This window comes from Manis javanica, chromosome 5, assembly GCF_040802235.1.
Source record: "Manis javanica isolate MJ-LG chromosome 5, MJ_LKY, whole genome shotgun sequence".
NCBI lineage: Eukaryota > Metazoa > Chordata > Mammalia > Pholidota > Manidae > Manis > Manis javanica.
Genome location: NC_133160.1, coordinates 13,088,017 through 13,105,834, shown reverse-complemented (window position 1 = coordinate 13,105,834; position 17,818 = coordinate 13,088,017). Strand labels below are relative to the sequence as shown.

The window sequence follows — 17,818 nt, the reverse complement described above, 5'->3', positions numbered from 1 at the left end:
TGAGCTTCCATGGGGTATGGGTGCAAGACCTCCTAGGTTTGGAATGTGGAACCACCAGTCCCCTGAAGTGAAAGCCACATCCCAGGGAGTGGGGATCTTGGGGGAAGTGAGTGACAGTACCTTCAAGCTGGGACAGAAGAGCTCTTGGAGGTGGGTGACATGTTGCTGGGGAATGGATGGCAGATCCTACTGGTAAGGACAACAGACCATGGTTGATGGGTCTCCCAGCTTTGGATAATATGTTTCTCAGATTGTGGCTGGTGGAATCTCAGGGCCTGAGTGATGGGATACCCCTTTGAGTTAGGAAGAATGGACCCTCCAAATATGTTAACCAAGGGTGATAGTAAAAACTGAAAGAAATGACATGTGCGTTGGCCAATCAAAATTGACACTGGACCATCGTGCTACGTAGAGCCCTACTGGGCCAGGTATTAACCCTGTGGTTGCTGGATGGTGGAGAGGTCAGGAGTTCTGCAGAGTAGTTAGTGTGGCCAGGTCAGTGGGGAAGAGCTATTTGGAATGGAAGCATCATAATATTTTTTTTATTTTGGTATCATTAATCTACAATTACAGAAAGAATATTATGTTTACTAGGTTCCCCCCTTCACCAAGTCCCCCCCACATACCCCTTCACAGTCACTGCCCATCTGTGTAGTAAGATGCTGTAAAATCACTACTTGTCTTCTCTGTGTTGCGCAGCCCTCCCGTGTCCCCCATGCACTATACATGCTAATTGTAATGCCCTCTTTCTTTTTCCCCGCCGTTATCCCTCCCTTCCCACCCATCGTCCCCAGTCCCTTTCCCTTTGGTAACTATTAGTCCATTCTTGGGTTCTGTGATTCTGCTGCTGTTTTGTTCCTTCAGTTTTCCTTTGTTCTTATACTCCACAGATGAGTGAAATCATTTGGTACTTGTCCTTCTCCGCTTGGCTTATTTCACTGAGCATAATACTCTCTAGCTCCATCCATGTTGTTGTGAATGGTAGGATCTGTTTTTTTCTTATGGCTGCATAATATTCCATTGTATATATGTACCGCATCTTCTTTATCCATTCATCTACTGATGGACATTTAGGTTGCTTCCATATCTTGGCTATTGTAAACAGTGCAGTGATAAACATAGGGGTGCATCTGTCTTTTTCAAACTGGAGTGCTGCATTCTTAGGGTAAATTCCTAGAAGTGGAATTCCTGGGTCAAATGGTATTTCTATTTTGAGCATTCTGAGGAACCTCCATACTGCTTTCCACAATGGTTGAACTAGTTTACATTCCCACCAGCAGTGTAGGAGGGTTCCCCTTTCTCCACAACCTCGCCAACATTTGTTGTTGTTTGTCTTTTCAATGATAGCGATCCTTACTGGTGTGAGGTGGTATCTCATTGTGGTTTTAATTTGCATTTCTCTGATGATTAGCAATGTGGAGCATCTTTTCATGAAGCATCATAATATTTTAACAATTGATACAGTTCCTGAAAGTGCACCTCCTGGCTGAACATCAGCTCTGGTGGTAGCTCTTTGAAGGGTATGGATGGTGACTCCCAGCAGAGTTGGCACCAACCTGTGTCACTTCCTAGATTCAGAGTATCACAGATGAATCTCGTGGTTCAATCCGGAGAAAGAATCCAGCCAACACTCGGCTCCGCCTCAACGTCCCAGAAGAGACACCTGGTGACAGTGAGGAGAAGCCAGAGGAGGAGGTGTGCATTTGGGGTGGTTTGGCCCTGGCTAGTGGGAGCAGAACATTTGGCCTCCAAAGGAGTCACGTGCTGTTCCTTCCTTTACCCCTCAGGTGCAGCTGATCCATGACCAGAGTGCTCCCAGCTGCCCCAGCAGCTCGCCATCTCCAGGGGAGGAGCCTGAGGGGGAGGGGGAGGCGGATCCTGAGAAGGTGCATCTCACCTGGACCAAGGACAAGTCGGCGGCAGGGAAGAATAAAGGCCCTAGTCCTGTCTCCTCTGAGGGCATCAAGGACTTCTTCAGCATGAAGCCGTATGGGCCTGGGGGCTGAGGGCTGGGGTCCGGGGTGAGCTTGGGGTGGGTCTTTGCTCCCCATGGCCGAGCAAACAAGAAGGGGCCCTGGTCTGGCAGTTGGAAGACCCAGCCCTGGCCTTGTTTTGTTTCCTCATCTGAGGACTTGGGGGTTGGGCCCAGTTGCTGAGGGTTAGAACTCCCAGGTGCAGGTGGTGGCAAGGAGAAGGCTGGGGGGCTGGAGGAACAGGACCCGTATGCACTTAGGGTGGACGATGGTGGCTCCAGGTCTCAGCCATTCCTCTTCTTCTGACCCCTCTCTTTTTCTTCCTCTCTTTGCTTCTCTTGTGTTTCCTGAAGGGAGTGGGAGAACTTGTAAGTGCTCCAGAATTGTTTTATTCCCTCTCCTGGGTTGGCCAGGGTCCCTGCTCTTCTCACTCTGGCATGAAACTTCAATTGGTGCCTCTGACCTCTGGGGTCTCTGAATAGCTCAGTTTGGAGACATCTGGGGTTGGTGATCCCTGGTTTGCAAAGACCAGATCCCAGCAGCCCACTCCGCCGGGGGCTGGGAGGGTAACTGGACCCACCTCTCCCCTCTTCCAGGCTCATCCGCCCTCCCTCCTTCTTCCCGCAGGAACCAGTCCAACGTGCGGCGCATGCACACTGCTGTGCGGCTGAATGAGGTCATCGTGAAGAAATCCCGGGATGCCAAACTTGTTTTGCTCAACATGCCTGGGCCTCCCCGCAATCGCAACGGTGACGAAAATTGTATCCTGGAATCAAAGTTGGGGAAAGAGGGGTAGACAATCAGGGGACCGGGGTCCTCGCCCTTGAATGGAAGAGTCGAGCTGGTCCTGCTGCAGGATCAGCACCTCGGACAGGGACGCGGGCCCACTGTTTCCTGACGCCAAACGCGACGCCAGTTCCATCGTGAGGGTAGGGGTCGGGTCTTTCTCCTTGACGGGCGCTCAGACATGGAGTTTCTCGAGGTCCTTACCGAGCACCTGGACCGGGTGATGCTGGTCCGCGGCGGTGGCCGCGAGGTCATCACCATCTACTCCTGAGAGCCAGGACCTGCCACCCGGGCTCCAGAGCGCCCGGCCCGCGGCCCTAGAGCCCTCGCCGCGCCCGCCGTTGCTGTCACCGTTTACATACAGACCCTGTGCCCGCGCCCTGGCCCCTTTTCCCGCTGTCTGAAGCCCGGAGGCCACGTGCGACGGGGCCGACTCCCGGAGGACCGCCGCCGCACGGAGATAAGAGCCCCGAGCGCCCCGTCGGCGCCCCGCTCTGCGGGCTCTGGGTGCGCTGCCCTTTTTCTAAGTCCGGCCTCGCCATGCAGGAGGAGACGCTGCAATAAAGGCGGGGAGGAGGCGCGGAGAGGAGAGGAGCTGGGGCTTTGAGGACCCCCGGGTAGCCCGCGAGGCTCCTCCCCCCTCTTCCCACGCCCCGCCCGGGCCCTCGCTCTGCACTCCTGCTCCGGCGGCCCGCTGGGTGCGCAGCGGGAAGGCTGCGCTCGGCGGCCTCGCCGCCCCTCCTCGCGCGCTGCGGGGCGCGCACGGGCCGGCCAAGCCTATACATAGTGTACAGAGACATCGAGTGTATTTTTATCGTCCCCATGTTTCTGTGACTAGAAGCGCAACGGACTTCTCTTCTCGCCACTGTCGAGCTTTCCCGCTGGGCGCCTCGGGGAGGTGGAGGCCTCGCGAGGGTGGGTTTTCCTTGACGTCCTGGAATTTGAGAGCAGAAGCGTTTTAGGCCCAGGCGGGAGTCGTGGCCCTGGTCCCTCGACACCCCCGACCCGCTCTCGCCCCTCGCCCTCTCCACTTGCCTATGGCTTCCGACCCTTTCCCTCTAGTTCTTTACGGAGATGAGGTGAGACAAGCGTCTTTTTCTGGATTCGCCTCCCCGCGGATGTGAGCTTCCACTGCGGCTGCAAGGGCGCGCACCTCCTCTCATCGGCTCCGGTGCAAGCTGGGGCCAGGGGAGGGGAGGGGTGCTCCTCGAGGGGCGAAACCCTGAGGCCTCGCCCCACGGAGGAAGCCCCGCCCCGGTGCCTTCGCTGGGGGAGCAGGCGTCTCTCCTCAGCCGGCTTGTCGCCTGCTCCCCTTATCTTATGGCTCCTCGCCAAAGACTGAAATCGGGGACCCGGAGGGCGTCCCCTCCCTAGATTCCTCCCTGGGACAGGTGAGGGAGGAAGGGGGTGATTTTGGTTTAGAGGTCCGGAACCTCCACCCCGGCCCCGGAAGGCCTCAGCGCTGCCTCTTGATGTTCTCTCCCCTCTCCCCATCCGGCAGCTGGCCGCTCAGGCCTCGGGGACCCAGTCACCTTCGCGTTCTGGGGCCTCGCTGCCTAGCAGTGGCCTCCAGCTACATCTCCCAGGCACCTGGGCCTGGGGAAGGTTGAAGTCTCCATGTGCTTTGTTCTTAGCACCTCTGCCCTCCTACTAGGACCCAAGGCCTTTGGCTTCTCCACTCCAGTCCTTGTTGCTTCTGCTCCACCAGCCCAGTCGGAAGTGTCCTCTATCCCTACAGAAGGCACACTGGCAGAGTCCCTTTCCCCCAGGGCACGTTACTATGGGGGGACAGGCACTGCATGCTTGTTCCAGTGCTCTCTGGGTCTGGGCACAGTACCTTCAGCTCCAGGGCCCTGACCTTTCACACCTAGACATCCTGCCTGCTTCCCAGCGCTTGGGCTGCTGGGTACTCCTGACTTCACCACCTCCATTCTTCAGAGCCCAAGGCCAAGAGTTGGAGCTGGTGCCATCTGTAGACTGGGTCAGGTGTGGCTGGAGGTAGGTCTGGATGTCTGCCAGTTTGGTCAAGCCCCCTCTGATTTGACCAGGGGGCTGCGTAGAATCTTCCAGGTAGTAATCAGAACGTTGGAGGTATTAAGACACCAGCTCTCCACTCTCCTGCATCCAAAAGACCTCCCTCTGAGAACTACAGCTGGGTCTAGCGTTCTGGGGGCCTAAGCATTCTTGGCCTCAAGTGGTGAGCTGGGAAGAAGAGGAAGGTGGCTTTATCAACACCCAATTAGGGAACCAGAGTTGCATTATCTGGGCCCAGACTATCTGGTTGGCAAGAGCAGTTTCCATTGATGAAAAGAAACATCCCACAACAAAAACCCATTTTCTGTGCTACATGTGCAATATTTGTTATGAATGTCATCACAAGTCATTCATCAAATTATCTTTATAATCATTGTAGCTAGATGTTTCATGTCCATTCAAGTGACTTTTATTCTAAGTGCAATATTTCAATAGCCTTGTAGTGATAGCTAGTGTTGCTTTTGTTTTAGACTATCTATGTGCAGGGCAATGCAATGAAGTTGAAAATCCTTGTAAATAGGAAAGGTTGCAAACCAAATCAAGAGTATTTATTATTATTAGGCCTGCCTTTAATTTTCAGTATTCTGCATTCTGCCTCAGTATTAATCTTGTGTTCTTTGTGCCAATATGAAAAGGAGAGGGTTGGTTCTTTCCTTAATTGTTGAATGCTCCCATTTAATGCTTTACAGCTTTTACTGTATTAATTTTTTAGACTCCCGTCTGCACAAAATGCAATAAAAATAATTTTATTATACCCTTCACAGCCTGAGAGATGCTGTTTGGACAGTTGAAGGGGAAGACTGAGTAGACGGCAAGAGGGGTACTCCAGGTGGCTCTACAGGAGGACCCTGGATTCTTTTTAATCTAAAACACTGACCTTCACTGACAAGGATGGGCTTATCTTCTAGGTCTGGTTGCCCAGTATGTGTACTGACAGTTCTGGGGCCCTGTCCTACAGGGACAAAGAACAGCTGGGACTTAGAGACAGCACACTGCGCTAACATCATCTCCTGTGAGATACTGAACACTTGCTAGGTCAGGCTCAGCACTGCTAGCATTCTGGTCTTTAACCCTCTGGCGGTCTTACGCCAGTCACTCACCATACTAACCCCATGGTTTCTCAAGGGGGTGGCGATTACATGCTCTCTCTAAGGCTCCTGCAGCTTCTGTGGCTCTCTGGATCTGCGAACTCTGTGCATAATGGGCAAAACAAGGTGGCAACTGAGATGAAATCAAAACAGGACTGTGTGCCCTACTTCATTGGCCACTGGACAGAAATGACCCCCTCAGGGTCCTGTTTTCCAGCCTGCTGACACTGGAAGTCGACCACGAACAAGGATGTTTAACACTGCATCCAAATTAGCCAGCAGGCTTTTGCTCTCAACTGTTACTAAAGCCTCTAACTAGGTGAGGTGCATGAGAGAAGCTAGGGTTAAAGATGGTTTTAGGCCGGACCACAGGGCAACTGTTAAGGGCAACAGGGGGCAGACTGAAAACCTGTCATTGTTCCATCAGAGACCTCACCTTTCCACCCTGGGAAGGAAAGCCCCCCAAAGAGGGCTTCCACACTCCAAAAGAAGACAACGCAGGCTTTTATTTTTTCATTTTAATTAAAAAGTAATCATCTCATCTTATTAACAACACAAGAGTTCCAAAGAGAAAAAAAACACTATATAACACAAACAGGTCAGAACGTGAAATGCTGCCATCTGGAGACCTTGAGTTTTTGAAACCATTGTTTGCTTAGCCACTGGTAGGGGCTGAGCTGAAGTCATTGCTCGCCCTTGTCCATGCCAGGGGCCCCTTGAGACTGTGATCCACAGGGCTCTAATGAGCACCATCCCTAGGGGGAGGGCAGCTTCCTTTGGCTCCATTTAGAGCAGCAGCCACAAGTCCTCCCTCCAGTAATTTCACTCTGGCTCAAAAGTTATGAACCACCACCTGTATCAGGTACATGTCCAGCTACCAGAAGTCTGACATCAAAATGGTCCCTACCTTCTGCTGCTTGGAATACAGAACAAGAGTCCAGATGAAAATAAAGAGCCTGAGTTTTGAGCCAAAAGCTCAAAACAATCACTGAAAAATTGGTGTTCACTGCCAGAGTCTAGAGTTGCCTTCTTAGAACTGACTCCATGAAATGATTGGAGAGGGACAGGCTGACAGAAATGTTAATGGGGTAAGAGTGGTTGGGGCCCAGATTCACAGTTTGTGTTAAACTGCTGGTGACTGTAACTGTTCAGTCCATTGGAGATCCTCTAACGAGATGAACAAAAAAGAAAAACCCCAAAACAACAACCCTGGGTCAGGTAGAAAAATGCCTGCTGCTGTGGCTGCCACGGCCAGCCAGCAACTCCAGAGTAGCTGATGAAGCTCCAGCAGACTGTGTACATGTAGGAGAGGGCATGACGACACCACACCTGCCAAGCCCAGTCTGCCTCTGAACCCTAGGTGGGAGCTGCAGTCAGGAACTCAAGTTCTTGTCAGCCTGTGCAAGGCTGGGAAGCCTTGGCAGATTCAACATGAACAAACACAGAGTGGCTATTACCATGAATATGACATTCCAAACTCAGCCAGCTGGGGCTTCGCTGCTGATTCTTCTCCCCAACCCCCACAGTCCAGATGATGGAGAGGCCAGAGAAACCCAAGAAATATAAACTGAGCGCAGATACCTATACTGCCCCCATGACCCCAGGGATATTTATTTTCTACCAAAAAAAACCCCAAACTGAAACAAAAACAAAAAGATACACCCCCAAATACAGTATAAACTCTGACTCTGGAAGGAATATGCAACACAGCCTTCAGCAGAAGAGAGCAGGTGGTAGAAACACGACATTCAATGTCGACCTGGGCAGGCGCAGAACATCCTCCAAGTAATTCTATTTAGAATGCAACAGGTGGGATGAGGCCAGGGGATGAGGGAACTGGGGGCAGTTGAGAGATTTAGCCTCAGTAATGCCTCTGGTAAGATCCCAGGGGTGCCTGGGGCCACCCCACCTGTGCTGTGGTCTGACTAACCAGGTGGGAGAGAGCAGGGCCACTCTGGATGAGGGTGTCCAGAGCCTTCTGTACACTTGGATTATCAAAGTTGATACCTGTGGAAGACACAGCCCTCTGGCTAGCCACGTTGCTGGCAGGTGCCAGGCGACTGGAAGGTTGGCCAAAGAGCCTTTGGGAAGGAGCCCCAGGCCTGGGGCCCATATTCCGAGCAGATCCCGCCTGTCCCAAAATGTTTGGAGGCTGATTGCCAGAGGCCTGTGATCTTTGCTGAGGTTGGCTGTTCGCTGCTGTGGAAAAATTCTGCTTCTGCGTGTTTCTGGCAGCGACTGAGGGGGCTGCAGAGCTGCTATTGGCCACAAGTGTGCCACTATTGAAGAGGCTGAGGATTTTGGCCTGAAGCTCTTGCTGGGATGTGGGGGGTGCAGCTGAAGTGGGTGTAGCAGAGGGGAGTATTTGGCCGCTCTGGGGCGGTTGGGAGCTTGGCTGTGTCTTCACCGAGGCACCCGAGGTCGCCCCGAGTGGTTGACGGGGAATCGGGCCTACAAGACAGGAGGAGGAGGTATCTGGTTCAAAGTACCCCCGTGGACAGAAGCCCAGGGAAGAATAATCACTGTTCACATCAATCACACAGTACATAAGACTGTAACATCATTTTCCCAAAGGGGTCACTTCACGGTATACGCTGTCTCCAGAAAATAGTCTAGTTCTCCCAGAGAACTACTTAAAAAAAAAGGGCCATCCACCTTGATTACCAGGGAGCCAGCAATGCCAGCCCACCCACCACCACACTAACAGGGATCAGAAGGCAATACCCAAATCCTAAGTTATCATTTTGTCAGTCTGGCTGCCCCATGGGAGAACTCAAGGATGGGCTCATTTCCCTTACCCACCCCAAAGAGCCCTGGGCCTGTGACCCTCCCAACAGAGCCTGGGGAGTAGAGAAATGCAGAGTCAGAACTTCACCTCGGCCCTGCCACGTAGCTCACCAGGCAGAGAGTCGGTGCTGCTCCTCATAAGCCGCTCCTTCCGCTCTCGCAGGTAGTTGATGATCTTGTCCGTCTCTTCAGCAGTGAGGTACCTGTTGTCTGCCAGCAGGTTGATGAGGCTTTGGATGGCTGGAGGGTGCCCCCCACGCACTCCTTCCTCGGGTCCTCCTCGCTCTCTTTCCTGTAGGATGGCTTCATCAGCCATCTTGGCTGCCTGTCTGGCAATCTCCTCACGCTCCTTCTCTCGGCACTCGTTCTTGTAGCGTTCATAATTTCTGGCCACCAGCACCATGGCATCTGCCTGGGGCATGTTGCGATGCTCTGCAGGAGGGATGACATGAGTTATTTTCTCCCATGTCAGACTCAAGCGCCCACCTGCTGGACTCTACCAAGCCTTTCCTAATCTCAAACCAGGAAAAAAATATTTCAGTGACAAAAAGCCTTGAGACGGGGAGCACATACCTTTGCATGGAGCTGGTTCTTTGGGGGACTTCCTGGATCACAGACTTGTAAGAAACCAAAGAAACATGACAGTCTCCCACAGATTCACAAGGACCACGTGGGGAATAACCGTGGGAGGCAGATCACAGGGATCCAAAAGCCCTCTGTAAAGCCTGGCTCTCCACTGTGCTCCCCAGGACAGAGCTGGCCTACTGTTTTTTTCATCAGTTCAAAGGTCATGGATTAAGATCAGATAACCTCCTCTCCTCACACTCAGGCAACCTGATTGTAGGGTGCTCAGAAACCTTCTCAGAACTTTATATAAAAGTCCTCATGCATCTTGAGGACTATTCCTCAGAAACAAATGATCCACTGGAGCACATGATACATCTTATGGTTACGGGTATAACTGGTCAGGCAAATGAGGTCCTGAGTACAGTGGGAAAAGAGAAAAGTCTATGTTTGAGAGGAAAGAGCAGGGCATCAGTTGGCTGAGTCTCAACATTCTGGACACAAAGTACTAAAAGCCACTTCAGGAAAGCACATCAAGGAACCTATCCTGGGCCTATAGGAGATCAGGGCCTCCTCCCTGTTCTCACAGCCCCTCTGCCCACTTCTGTAGCTCACTTACCAACAGTATCCTAATTGCCTGTTATATTCTGTCCCTCATTAGAAAGTCTGGTGAGAGCCAGGACTCTATCGCACTCAGTGCATTTTGTGCCAGAAGTGTGCTGGCACTCTGCCTGGGGAGAGCCAACTGTGTGCATCACCTCCCAACTCTCCCTGAGGTGACTTCCTGTTGGTGGCTTGAAAGAGGACATGGTGAAAGCATTTATACCATGGAAATGAGTAAATGCTATAAACTGCACCCCTCCCCAGAACTGGCTGTTAAACATTTGCCAGCATACCACTGCATACACCTAAGGGCTAAATATAATGTGTTATATATAGCAAGTCCGGACTGTATCTACTGCAAGAATACCAGACAAAGTAACAACTATCCAGTCCCTCCAGTACACTTAGAGAAGAACTTGCCATATTTGAGCTGAAATATATGAGTCATTTGCCCCAAACCTGCTTCTTCTGAGTAAGGCATAAAAGAATTAATGGACTAGGACTAGTAACTACCTCTGGAATTCTGATCCACTTGACCCTCCATACCTTGTGGGGTTCCAAACATTATGTTGACTGTACAGGAACGGTGAATCTGGTGTTGCTGGGTGATAACAATAGCAAAAGGAGACCCTCCTCTGCTAACATCTTCCAAGGCTTGTGAAAGTGACACCTCTGTGTTGAGGAAGATCAAGTCCACGACCATGCCTAGGTCTCGTACCTTCCGTCCCACAGATTCAGCATAATCTCTGTAGAAACAAATAGGATCCAGGTGAGCACTCCCTGACCAACTCCCAATGTGCACAATGTTTCTCCTCTAGTCAGCTGCATACTTCTATGGAGAGTTCAAATCCTAGCCCACCAAAAGTCTCCCTAGTGCCTTCTTCAGGCTCCAAGGATCCAGACCAATCCCTTCCCTTTATACTGGCTCACAATGGTCACATACTAAGTTGCTAGTTGCACACTGTTCACTACCCAGGTCCTTCTCTTGCTTCTCTAGCCCAAGAATCCTTCCTTAATTCCATACTGCTGCCTATAAGACTTAACGGCACATACACATATGCAGCTTTCCTTGAGAAAAAAATGCTAGAAAAGATAAGTTTAGATCCCATCCCTACCATTTACTTGCAAAGTTGTGAGGATTTAGGCAAATCCCTTCACCTCTTACAAACCTGTTTCTTAACCAGTAAAACAAAAATAAAATGGCTCAGCTTGTATGTCATTTCTTTGACCTTCTCTACAATCTACATTAGATCCCTGATATATTTCTTCTCACAGGACTAATCACCAGTACATTTATTTTTTGTCACCTGTCCAACTAGGGTGTAAAAGCCACAAGAGAAAGGTGCTATGTATGTTTGCTTACCATTCTAGCCCCAGTACCTAGCATCTGCCATATTTACAAAAAAATCTGCTAACTCAATTCATATGTAACATGACTACTGTGAAGATTACAACTAATTTAAGCAGAGCACCTAGCATGAGGTAGTGCAGAGTAGGTGCTCAGAAAATGCTATTATGTGTCAAAAAAACCCCAAAAAAGCTATCTACAGTTAAAGTAGTGTCTATCTCTAAGCCAAGAGCTTGTGAATTCTGCCTGCTGCTTGGTGTCTCAACACCTATTTCCCTAGTCTTTGCCTTGAAATTAGCTCTTTAACCCCAAACTGCTAGAAAATAGTTGAAGTTATTTACTAACACCTAGGGAAGGGGAACATAGCTCCTGCCAAGCCTTGTGCAAACTAAAAATTAATGACCCTGGATGTGGCCAAGCCTGAACTTCCCAAGTCAAGCAAACTAAAAATTTCCCTTTGAGACCAAACCAGTTTGCGGTGGGTTTTCTGTCACCTACAACTGACAGAACTCTGGCTTAAGATAGCAGAGCAATGCCCAAGTCCAGGGGATATGGCTGTCACAGAGAGCCTGAATTTCTCTTCTGAACCCTTCTCCTCACTCAGGAGAAATCTCCAAAGGGTCCTTACTTAGTCTGCTTGTTGACCACAATCACAGAACAATCAACAGGCCTCTCAGTATCAAAGCGTCTCTGGATTTCGTCAAAATATTGACGATAAAGCTCTTCTCTACGTCGTTCTTCGCGTTTCAACCGTTCTGCAAAATACAACCAGGGAGAGTGAAATATGAACTGTGCTTTTCTATAAAAATAACTCACAGGTAAAGGGGATTAAGGGTCACTATAAATAGCATTCACATACAAGTAGGTCATGAGGAAGGCAGTACAGCATGTAGAAGACAAGTAAAGACTATAGCATCTTACTACACTGATGGACAGTGACTGCAATGGGCAGGGTGAGGACTTGATAATACGGGTGAATGCTGAAACCACAATGTTGTTCATGGGAAACCTTCATAAGGTTGTATATCAATGATACTTTAATAAAAAAAAAACCTCACAGGCCTTATTTTGAACCCTGAACTACTTGTAGGCAAAGGCTGTAACACACACACACACATTCTCTGAATTAATCCTCTAGATTACCTCCTAAAAAGTAACTTGTATTATTATTTTGCACTATTATAAATTCACTGAAATGGATTGGTTGGATTGAAGGGCCTGGTCATTTTAATGCTTCCTCTGATGCAGACTGCCAACCTGCTCTCTAGAAAAGCTTCACTATCTTATCCCTCTGCAGGGGTGGATCACCTACTGCTATTCCTCCAAATCTTAGTCAACATTGGGTATTATCTTTAAAAATTTCTGCCAACTTGAGAGATAAAAGATGGTATCTCATTATTATTCTAATTTACATTTTTGGGACAACTATTTAAGACCCTTATTGATAGATACTTATAATTTGTTCTGGGAAAAAAAAATCAGGCAGTAGTTTTATTAGGAATTAAATTAAAAATGAGGTTCTAAACTTGACTGGGTATGAAATAATCTAAAAAACTTAAAGATGTATTGAGAAAAATCAGGCTTTAAAAAAAAACATGTTTATCTCTACCTAAAAAAAGAGATGCTTTTAGGTGAAAATTATAAATAAAACAAGAAATTCCACGTGTTGAATTGATAATGCAACTAGAACTTAACCTCTTCGGCTCTAATCTTTTGATCACTTCTTATTGCTAGAATTTTATATTTATTTCTTCATATTAGAGAACTAAACCAGATGATGGTACTAAGATGCATTTTAAAAATTATTTTCGAACTGGATGCTCTCTACATATTAATAAGCTATTTGTATTCTTTTTGTGAATTGCTTAGCCAAGTCATTAGCCCCCTTTCAGTTGGTTATTAGTTTCCTTTTTCTTTTGTAAAGTGTTCTACCAGCAACAGGAGTAAACTGTTTCTGCTATTTTACCTTTTGCACGAGACTGACTTTCTGGGCCTGGAGGGCCGCGTCCATCAAAGCTCTCTCTGTAACGGTCAAAGTAAGAGTCATCTTTTCTCCTGCAATAGTCATCCATTCGCAGGTATCGGTCATAAGAGCTTTCTCTTCTAAAAAGTTAAAGAAATTCACACAAAGTTAAAACTGTCCTACCCTATGAAAATCAGGTGAAGAAAATTCTTCAAGACCTAGGCCCCTATGAGGAAGCACAGTAAGGCACAGGACTCTGGGATTAGACAAATAAGGTTTGTATCTGGGACTCACTCACTGCTTAACAGTTATGAGGCTGCCACTGAGTTAACCTGCTTTGCAAAATGACTGGGAGGATGTATAGAAGTTCTCAGCACAGTCCTTGGCATAAAGTAAACATAAAATAGCTGGCAGCAATTACTAAATTAGTTTGAGAAACCAGTCTATGTCCTCTCCCATCCCTCTTCCATGTACTTTGAAAAAACTGGTTAAAAAATATATACAGAAAAAAAATTTCTCATCACCCAGAACAGAAACTCTGTATCCATCCAACAGTAACTCTTCATCCATAAACCCAATATACTTTTTTAAAACTTACTTTTGTAACCTCCAATCTACCTTTTGTATCTATGAATTTACCTTTTCTAGATACTTGATATAAGTGGAACCGTACAGTTTGTCTTTTGTGTCTGTCTGGCTTATTTCACTTAGCATATCTTCAAGGTCCACCAATGTTGTAGCAGGAGTCAGAACTACCTTTCTTTTTATGGCTGAATGATATTGTTGTACATATACATCACATTTTTAATCCATTCATGTATTGTCCATCAATACATGTGTCAACTTTTGGCTATTACGAACTGTGTTGCTATGCATATTCATGGATAAATATTTGAGTCCCTCCATTTCAATATTTGGGGTATATACTAAGGAGTGGAATTGATGGGTATTAATAATTTTTACTATATTTTACTTTTTGAGGAACTATCAAACTTTTCCATAGCAGCTACGCCATTTTACATTCCCATCAGCAATGAATGAAAGTTCGAATTAACTCCACACCTTGCCAACACTTTTTACCTTTAAAAAAAAATAGATTATTATAGCCATCATAGAAGGTATGAAGTGGTATGTCATCTTGGCTTTCATTTGCATTTCCCTGATGACTAATGATGTCAAGCATCTTTTCACATATTTATTGGACACTTGTGTACCTTCCCTGTGCTTTTGCACTGCCAAAATAACTAGCACTTTTTTTCATTTGCAGTGTTGCCTTTCAAAGACCACAGGGAGAGATCCAGACTCATTCACTAACCATAACTCATCAAAAATTAACATTCAGCAAAAATTTATTGTACAGCACATCTACCACTTGACACTGAAAATTTAAGGTTGGTAACTCTCTGCCCTTTCAGAGCTTTCAATTAGTTCAGCAGCACACACATAAAAGACTTAAACAAAAACAAAACAAAACAAGCAGAATGGCTATATACCTGTACATGGGATCTCGGGAATCCCTCATATCTCTGTATCTGTCATACATGGGGTCCCGGTGATCTCGAAAATCTCTAGAGTCTCTTAGATCACGAAAGTCTCTAAGATCCCTCATGTCCCGAGCATCACGCATACTTCGGCTATCTCTGTGGTCCCGAATGTCTCTGCTGTCTCTGTGGTCTCGCAAGTCTCGGGAGTCTCGCCTGTCTCTGCTATCCCGGGCATCCCGGGCATCCCGGCCATTTCTGCCATCCCTGCCATCCCTGGACTCTCTCCTTGGACTTCCTCGAATTGGGGACCGATCACGTCTTGTATCTCGATTGTCTCCAAAGCCATATGGATCTCTGTGGGAGATAGCAAGAAGATGCTAAGACAAGGAAATTGAAGGCAGCCAACCCTTCAGCTCTTTATTGAAGGAAGCCCCCACCTGCCAAGCATTTTTCTCTAAAACATGGTAGCCAGTGAGAACATGATTAAAATTTTAAGGACAGTCACTCATCTGGTCAACAAACACAGACTCAAAAGATCAGAACATCAAAAGAAGAATGTATGACACAAAGCCAAAGGTTTTGACTGAGGTCATAATATTTATCAGGGTTCAGGGTGTAATTCAGTGTTCCTTTTGCATGCCAAACTATCACCTCAATCTCAACAGGCTTTTTCAAATTGAAGGTGCCTTTCCCCTAGAACCTAGTTTCTTCCACCAGACTTTAAAAGAAATAAAAAGTTGCAGGGACACAGTAAGGGGTAAGACATGAGAGAAAAAAAGAAAAGCAAGTGGCACAATCTCATAAAAAGTACAATGAACAAAGGACCTGTCCTTTAAGTACAGAAAACTTCATTTAAAGTATCTAGGAGGATAGTCAAATTAAGGGGAAGAAAATACAATATGATACAGTGAAGTATAAGAACACTCAGTCTCTCTGTCCTTCTCAATGTACTTACTGAGTAGTGGTCCCTTTCAATCTGAGGTTTATGTGGAACCTGGTTGCTATTTTAACCAATCACATTCCCCAATTTTCATTCTTCCTTTGAAATTGTTATTCTGCCCATCTTTCTTTACCTCCACTGCTACCAATGAAGGCCAACCCAAAATTCTCTCCTTAAAAACAACAGCAAGGGCTTTCTAAAGTAGTTTGTTTCTGCTTTTGCCTCTTTTCTTTCTCCAGATTAATCTTTTAAATATGTAAAACTCTTCACTGGTTTCCCACAGTATTTAGAATTCAACCCAAAATCTGCAGTAAGGCGAGTAAGGGCCTGCATAGTCTTGGTTCCTGTTTTCTCCAACCTCTTACCACCCTCGCTCTAGTTCACTGCTCTTGCCACTCTGGCCTTTCGGTAACTAGTCAGGTTTTTCCTAATGCCTCTAACTCGAACAGCAGGAATGGATAGGAATGGATACGTGCTCATTTTCTATATGTCCATGTATTTTTTACTCCTGGATTCTGTCAGTTTAAAAGTTTATCTTCTACCCCTATATCCTGGCCACATTTTCTAACAGCACTTTGTTTTTCCTTGTCATTTGTCACAATTTGACATATCTATTTACTTGTTTAATGTCTGTTTGCCTTACTAGACTGCAAATCCATGAGGATAAGGACTATCAATTTGACTCCCTCCTACAAATCCACTCCATAGGTTTATAATGTCTGGCAATACAGCAGATGCTCCATGAATATGCTAAACGAATCTTGCTTATGTTTATTTTTCTATTACCTCACCATACTGTTCTGTAATTATTTGTTTAATGGCTTCCCTACTTAATAGAAAGCTTTCTTGAAGGCTTTGGACCCTAGGACACAGCACAGAGTTCATTATTTAATGAACTGAATCACTCGACTAAACTGTAAGCCTCTTAAGAGCAAGCACCATTTTTTATTTATACTTTTATCACCTATAATGACTACACATATTAGGCACTCATCACGATGCAGCTTGGTAGAAAACCTTTCACTTCATCCACATGGGCACAGAAGAAACAATTTAAATGCCAAATTCTGCTTCTATAAAAACTCCATATTTTAAGGCTCACAAGTACTCCTGATTTGTGGGAACAAACATAAGGGGAGACCAGAGAGTTTAAATGAGGACAGCTAAACATTTTTCCTATTACAATAGTGCAGACTACCCAACGTTATTACTTTGATTTTTCTTATTATGTCTTATAATTCTCCTAACATGTGTAGCATCTGATCTATATAATGTGGGCAAACACTCAGGATTCAATGGGAAGAGACAACTGTAAAGTAGTTTTGGATTAATATCAGCAGATAAGCCTGCCTTGGGGAGGAGTTAGAAGTAGTCATTAAAGGTGGAATCAGTTTTCAAGTGTTCTTGGCAATCAGGGCTAAGAGAGATCATGAATCTGACAGACCACAGACCTCACACAAGGCCTTGGGCTGGTGGAAACGGAGGTGGTAATACAGGTAAGAACACCATGTCACAGCACCTTATTCACAGCCTTAGGATAATTATATATGTCACATTGGTTCTCATTCTTCTGAATCCACGAAATACACAACTTACCTGTCGGAGTCCATCCCTGGAGGTTGACAATAACCCTAGACTCCCAAAGTCTGGGTTCATGCTTCTAGTATGAGAAGGTAAGCCCTCCCTTTCCCTCTCTTTTCTCAACAAATTTAAAATGCATGTGCAACAAAACTAATTCCCCCCTCAACTGCCTTCTGGGTAAAAATGTAGAAGAGATGATAATCACAGGGGGGAAAATAACCAAGGGAGTGGTGGCAGTAGGGACAGAGAAGATAATTCTGCGAAGCGAAAAGGCAAAGCTATTTTTCTTTCTCCAAAAGATGAGCAGTATGGCAGACTGCTGCTCTTTCTGGAGGCAAAAACAAAACAAAAAACCCTTTGGGTCACTTTAGGACCTAAACAAAGAACTACCCAGAACAAAGTAACTCCTGCTGCTGGCCTCAATATCTTTCTCAAAACAAGAACCAGCTTAACGAAAGGGGGGTACAGTGTGCAGGATTTAGAATGCCATAAGGAGGAAGCCTACTGAATGAGACGCCTGACCTCAGATAACAAGTGGATTAGAAGCAAGTTTCTGGAGCATAATAAGGTTCACAGTATCATCCCATGGCACCAGAGGCATTTAACTGGACACCAAATTGCAGTGTACCCTCATGTTCTAGGTCACTAGAAGCTAAAAACAAACAAC

General features: G+C 46.7%; 2 protein-coding genes across 6 annotated transcripts in view; one reads left to right on the top strand and one right to left on the bottom strand.

Annotated features, from left to right (window-relative positions):
* SLC12A5 (solute carrier family 12 member 5) overlaps window positions 1–5,554 on the top strand; it is a 37,039-nt gene extending 31,485 nt beyond the window's left edge. For all 4 annotated transcript variants that reach the window (XM_017653415.3, XM_017653417.3, XM_017653416.3 and 1 more), the window contains exons 22-26: window positions 1,573–1,695; window positions 1,788–1,987; window positions 2,327–2,341; window positions 2,601–2,734; window positions 2,939–5,554. In XM_017653415.3, the coding sequence (XP_017508904.1) occupies window positions 1,573–1,695; window positions 1,788–1,987; window positions 2,327–2,341; window positions 2,601–2,734; window positions 2,939–3,030 (564 nt within the window). In that variant the 3' untranslated portion in view covers window positions 3,031–5,554. The remainder of the gene's footprint in view (window positions 1–1,572; window positions 1,696–1,787; window positions 1,988–2,326; window positions 2,342–2,600; window positions 2,735–2,938) is intronic.
* Window positions 5,555–6,384: 830 nt separating this feature from the next.
* NCOA5 (nuclear receptor coactivator 5) overlaps window positions 6,385–17,818 on the bottom strand; it is a 29,861-nt gene continuing 18,427 nt past the window's right edge. Inside the window, exons 3-8 of one of the 2 annotated variants that reach the window (XM_017653408.3) lie at window positions 14,640–14,984; window positions 13,150–13,286; window positions 11,812–11,938; window positions 10,382–10,581; window positions 8,780–9,100; window positions 6,385–8,332 (exon numbers count right to left, since the gene is read on the bottom strand). In XM_017653408.3, coding sequence (XP_017508897.1) covers window positions 7,743–8,332; window positions 8,780–9,100; window positions 10,382–10,581; window positions 11,812–11,938; window positions 13,150–13,286; window positions 14,640–14,984 — 1,720 coding nt within the window. In that variant the 3' untranslated portion in view covers window positions 6,385–7,742. Of the gene's footprint in view, window positions 8,333–8,756; window positions 9,101–10,381; window positions 10,582–11,811; window positions 11,939–13,149; window positions 13,287–14,639; window positions 14,985–17,818 lie in introns of both variants that reach the window. The other variant, XM_017653410.3, reaches the window with a different exon arrangement.